The 6,000-nt window shown below is 44.0% G+C and overlaps 1 protein-coding gene across 1 annotated transcript in view; it reads left to right on the top strand.

Annotated features, from left to right (window-relative positions):
* Nucleotides 1-6,000, top strand: part of lamb1a (laminin, beta 1a) — a gene marked incomplete at both ends in the record, with an annotated part of 32,964 nt that overhangs the window by 17,184 nt on the left and 9,780 nt on the right. The window contains 4 exons of the mRNA XM_084451347.1: nt 1-71; nt 4,731-4,874; nt 5,082-5,313; nt 5,662-5,825. The exon at nt 1-71 is cut by the window's left edge and continues 146 nt beyond it. Of these exons, the coding sequence (XP_084307473.1) occupies nt 1-71; nt 4,731-4,874; nt 5,082-5,313; nt 5,662-5,825 (611 nt within the window). The remainder of the gene's footprint in view (nt 72-4,730; nt 4,875-5,081; nt 5,314-5,661; nt 5,826-6,000) is intronic.

Raw genomic sequence — 6,000 nt, 5'->3', positions numbered from 1 at the left:
GACCCCCTCCACAGACATCTGCCACAGCTTCATCTTCAGCGTTTCTGCACTGCTGCACAAGGGAGCCAAAGGTAGGAGACCTGAACACATATGGTATGCCTTTATGCCTGGTTTCAGTTGTAATGTGTCGAAAAGCAACATGGGTATGGGTTTGAATCCCATCTTATTCTATTGGGGTTTGGTCCATTTCAATTCCATCCATTACCATTTTCCATCCAATCGTTTGTTTTGAGTTTAAAATACTTATGGAATGTTTCAGAATTAATTTGACTAGTGCACAGTGCTCGTAGAAATGGTGTGGTATATTGATCGATCGATCTATCAATCAGTCAAATATCAGTGATTAAATCCATACAGAAAACTCTGCGGGGCTGCACAGCACACAAAACTGAAGAAACACAACTCAGTTTGAACACTATAACAACACTATTGGTTAACAACAACCAGTCAGGCCTGAACCAGGACTTGACGGGTTCAGGACTTATTTGACTGGCCTAGAGTTTTTTCGTCACCCTTAGTGACCACAGCACAAAACACACTGAGATGACACGTGGGGTCCCACAAGGATCAATTCTAGGGCCCTTACTTTTCAGTCTGTACATGTTACCCCTACTTAATGTCATGAGAAGGAACAACATTAGCTACCATAGCTATGCTGATAACACCCAGCTCTACATTTCTGTGACACCCCTCGACTACAGCTCAATTGACTGTTTGATAGGATGTATTGCTGACATAAATGTGGGACAAAACTGAAGTATTGATCATTGGTGAAAAAGGTGAAAGACAGAGACTATCGGTGCACTTAAAGGACCATACCGGTCTAAATATTATTTGAGCTCCTTTTAACTACTCACCCATGTATAACACATATTTTATTATTATTTTTTATTTAAATTTTTAAATCCAGTTTAAAAAGCATATTCTACAATATTAAGTTAAAAAAGCATACATATAAATAATTTTGAAAAACCATAAATACTACAATGTTTATGTAGTTTAAAAAGCATGGATATCAAATGTAAAATATTTATTAGCTAGCTCTCTGTCCAGTCATTGAGTTTGAGTTATCTATATAGTGCATTTGAGCCATTCAGTTTTCAGTCTTGAACACTTAAAATCTTTCAGTAAATGATGTGTGTATCGCAATACGTATCGTATCGTATCGTATTGTATCGTGACCTCTGTATCGTGATACGTATCGAATCGTGACCTGTGTATCGTGATGCGTATCGTATCGCGAAATCCAAGATGATATACAGCCCTACACCCGGGGGCTGTGACCCGAGGGGGGCGCCACAGAGCCTCATTGCTTACGTGATTTATGATTTTATCCATTTCTTTTTATGTAAAGCACTATGGGCTACATTGATTTGTATGAATGGTGCTATAGAAATAAAATGACATTGACATTATAATAAATGTATGCCAAAACTGTGCAATGTTTGGCAGAAAAGAACAACCACTACAGGATGACGTGGTTCAGACCAGTGGGCTATGGGTTCTACAGACCAGTAGGCTATGGGTTCTACAGACCAGTGGGCTATGGGTTCTACAGACCAGTAGGCTATGGGTTCTACAGACCAGTGGGCTATGGGTTCTACAGACCAGTAGGCTTTGTGTTCTACAGACCAGTAGGCTTGGGTCTGGTCTCAGTCTGCATGTGCTGTGATTACCTCCTTTTGTTGTCATTTCATTGGACTACACACTCTTAAAGATCCCATTGTCTGGCACAGCTGAGCCTCAATCACACTGAGAGACTCTGACTGACACTAGATAACATTTTTGGGAAATGACAGAATTTCATTCCATTGTTGACCCATCCCCTGGGATGTCCATCATGGACATCGCTAATCTCTCCCTTTTCCCTCCCTAAGCATTCCTCAAACCCTTTTTTCTGTCTTCTATCAGCTTTTTCCACCCCTTCGTTTCCCCAACCTCTTTATTTCCCCGTCAGTCATTCGTACAGTACGTCATTCATACCAATGCGCTTCCTGCGTCTGGAACATACCACCCTTGTCCTCGGTTTCCATCTCATGTCACTTATCAATGCTAACACTATGTCTCTTTTCTCTGCACCACCACCCAACAAACACACACACACAAGCACACACACACACACACACAGGTACGCACACATGTGCGCGTGCACGCACACACACACCACACGTATGGACATGTAGTCTGGCTTCAGGGCTGAAGACTTGATTACAGTGCTTTGTCTGTTCCTGACTCTCAGACTACCGGGGTCGTAAATCTCATCTCACACAGACGGAACTGTCCAATCATCTCTTTACAATATATACCTGCTGTACACTCAAATAAAGGGTGCTAAATAGAACCATACAACAACAGAAAAAGTAAAATCTAGAATAGAAGTATAGAATCCTATGGCATCTATACATAGATAGAACCCTTTTCAGCTCCCATGTTGTTTAAAACGATACCGTTTTTTCCCCAGACCTAAATAGATCTGGAGTTTGTCAGTAGTCATGGATTATTCACCTTGAAGATTTACTGGGTACAGTAGAATAGAACCATGCCCATTGACGTCTTGTGCTTATTTACGGTAGCATTGAAATACTGTATAAAACCCAATAACACATTTAACCAAAGCAGCAATGATGCCCCTCAAGTTTAAAAGCAGAAAAAGACAACACATACTAGGGCTGCCAATTGAATGTGTTAATTAGGTCAATTAATTATGCAAATTAATTATTATTTTTTTTATTATTTGATTTTGCCCAGTGGACCCTGTAGGCTACAGAGAGCAGGCAGCACGGAATGAGTAGGCTAAGTCTACCTCAGACAAATTGACAAACTCACAAAATGAATTGCTATGGCCTGCAGGTCAATTGCAATGGTAGAAGGGCTTAAAGGAGTAGTAAAGGGAAAAATCACGTTTAGCCCTGTTTTAAGGTTACTTATGATCATATACAATGGTTCAGATCAAAACGTTGACAAAACTAGCACTTTTGAGAAAGTTGATAATTGCTCTACCACAGTTTAGGTCATACAATGGATGTGGGTGGGCACCTGGAAAAATCATTCAAAAACATGTTAAACTCTCGATTTCAAAGACAAGAAGCTCAGTATGAGTCCACCACTTCAATTTCCTCCCCCTGGATGGTATTAGGGGTTCGGGGCCTCTTATTCCTTCTGAAGTCCACCACCAGCTCCTTGGTCTTGCTGATGTTGAGTTGGAGCTGATTCTCCTCAGACCATCTTAACGAATCTCCTAGTAGCCTTGTTAATTGTGCTCTCACCTTGTTCTGTGGGTACAGATATAACATTTTAAAAGTGTGCAGTAGCAAGCAAGTGCAAAAGGAGCTAGTTAAAGGCTAAAGTGAAGAGATACGTTTTTAGCTTCTTTTTAAAAAATATTTAGCAAGCTGGATTCCCTTATAGGTAGTGTGTTCCATAGCTTTGGGGCATAATTGACAAAGGCTGCATCCCCAATTGTCTTCCAACTGTTGCTGGGAACCTCCAGTAAATCAGCAGTAGATGATCGCAGTGTTCTACAAGGCATGCAGGTGACAAGGGAGTTAGCAATGTAGTTTGGTCCTTGCCCATTAAGGGCTTTGTATATTTGTATATAAGGAGGAGGACCTTCAAATCAACTCTAAATGTCCTGGGAGCCAGTGCAGAGCAGCTAAGACTGGACTAATGTGCTCTCTCCTCTTGGTTCTGGTTAGTAGAGCTGCAGAGTTGTGAATGAGCTGAAGTCTCTCAGTGTTTTTTGGGGGGGGAGGCCAGTGAAGAGTGCATTACAGTAATTGAGTCAGTTTGAAATAAAGGCATGAAACGTTTTTTCAGCATCTTTTTCATTTATAAATGGTTGAACTTTATATGTTTCTAAGGTGGAAAAATTATGTTTTCGTCACCTTGTGGGACTTGAAGCTTAGATCTGCATCTAGGATAACACCAAGACTTGTAACCTCAGGTTTAATCCAGGATGTCAGTTTCCCAAGATAATTAGACAGCATTTCTCTTTTTGTTTTAGGGCTGATGAGTATGACTTCAGTTCAGGAGAAGCTCGGGCCCATGGTGGCTTTGAGCATGTCTGCGCCCGCCTTGCGGGAAGCACCCAAGGGGACACCACACACACACTCTCATAGAGACGTACGAAAACGAACATGGATACACACTAACAAGCCTGGACACACACATACACACACACGCGCGCGCGGACAGACACACACACAGACAGACAGAGAGACAGACAGACACACACACACAAACACACACACACACACACATACACACACACACACACACACACACACACGGACTGTGCATCCTCTGAGGAATGCATGGACCCCCCTCCTCCTCCTCCTTCTTTCTACTCCTTTCTTGACAAGCATAGGGGTCTATTGTGTCCCGTCTGTGTTAGATACAGCATGTGAGGTGCTGATGGCGAAACAACTCCCCTAAACTCTCCCATAAAGAAAACGAGCCTTTGTCTGATTGACTGAAGTAAAATATATTGGTTTGCCAGCACACTATTCTTTTATGTGAGTAAAACAACTTATTTCGTACCACAGGGAAGCATTGTGACTTTTGTATGTTTTTGGGATGAAATTATTTTCTTACACACACAGCAATTATTTTCTGCTCATCAATAGAACCCAGATGTTTTCGTACATTTCACCCCGACAACTGCAAGTCTGACCACACGAGACTCTTCTCAATCTCTCGCTAACTCTTCTCTTTCCTGCTGCGTTTCCTAGCATGCCAGTGTGACCCTCAGGGCTCCCTGAGCACCGTGTGCGACGCCAACGGTGGGCAGTGCCAGTGTCGCCCCAACGTGATGGGCAGGAACTGTGACAGCTGTGACCCCGCCACCTACCAGTTCGGACCCAGTGGCTGCAGACGTGAGTTTCTGTTCCGGTAGCGAAAAGGTTTCATGCCGTGACATTCTGCTTATTCATCCATGACATGTACTTCAAATTTCGCTTTTTGTTCAGTGCTGTGAAACTTTTTAAAATTCAACGTACAATAGCTTGTAGCTAATTTGACACTCTCTCTTCATCTCTCTCCCTTGTGATTCGCTGCTCCCACCCCTCCCCCCTCTCATCCAGCCTGTGACTGCAGTCCCCTTGGTTCTAAGCACGCCTTCTGCCACAAGGCCACGGGTCAGTGCGAGTGTATCCCCGGGGCCTATGGGCGCCAGTGTGAACGCTGCCTCCCTGGACACTGGGGCTTCCCCCACTGCCGGCCCTGCTCCTGCAACGGCCACGAGGAGGAGTGTGACCCCTACACTGGACAGTGCCTGGACTGCCGCGATCACACCACCGGGCACAACTGTGGGAGGTCAGTCATGAGGCAGGGAGGGGGGGTCATCTGGGGTCAAGTGCATGATTGATAGTTTACACCAAAAGAATAAAAAACTTTGAAGAATGCGGATGGTGTGATCATCAGAATAGATTCTGGCTAAGGGAATGGGCATACCCCGAATACTAAAGTCAACTGCAAAATTTTCAATACCGCTGATAAGATTTGACTAGTATGTACGTTCCTGCCACATGACAGAGACAGACCCGTATACGCGGTCTAGTCAGCTACATTTCTATCTGAAGGGTTGGTCACGTTGACGTTGCACCCCCTCTACGTAAGAACCAATGTAATTTCTATTTATTTCCTCTTCCCTACCTTCTACAGGTGTATTGATGGTTTCTTTGGTGACCCGGCGCTGGGTTCTGGCGACCACTGTCGCCCCTGCATGTGTCCAGACGGCCCTGGAAGCGGGCGGCAGTACTCCGGCGGCTGTTACCGCAGCCTGGACTCCTACCAGGTGTTCTGTGTGTGCTCCCCCGGATATAGAGGTAAAGCAACCTCATAACTACCAGATGCCAAGATTTATACAACCCCCTATAAACTACTGGGGCACAGCCAGGGGGACTGATGTCATAGCAGTGTTGGTTGAAACTTGTCTACCAGGAAGTAGAGCTGTAGTGGGATTGCAGTGTGGTGTAGAAGTATTGTGATTTTCTCTGATGA

Source organism: Borostomias antarcticus (genome assembly GCF_949987555.1).
Source record: "Borostomias antarcticus genome assembly, chromosome: 16".
NCBI classification, from domain to species: domain Eukaryota; kingdom Metazoa; phylum Chordata; class Actinopteri; order Stomiiformes; family Stomiidae; genus Borostomias; species Borostomias antarcticus.
This window is presented reverse-complemented; position numbering and strand designations above follow the sequence as displayed.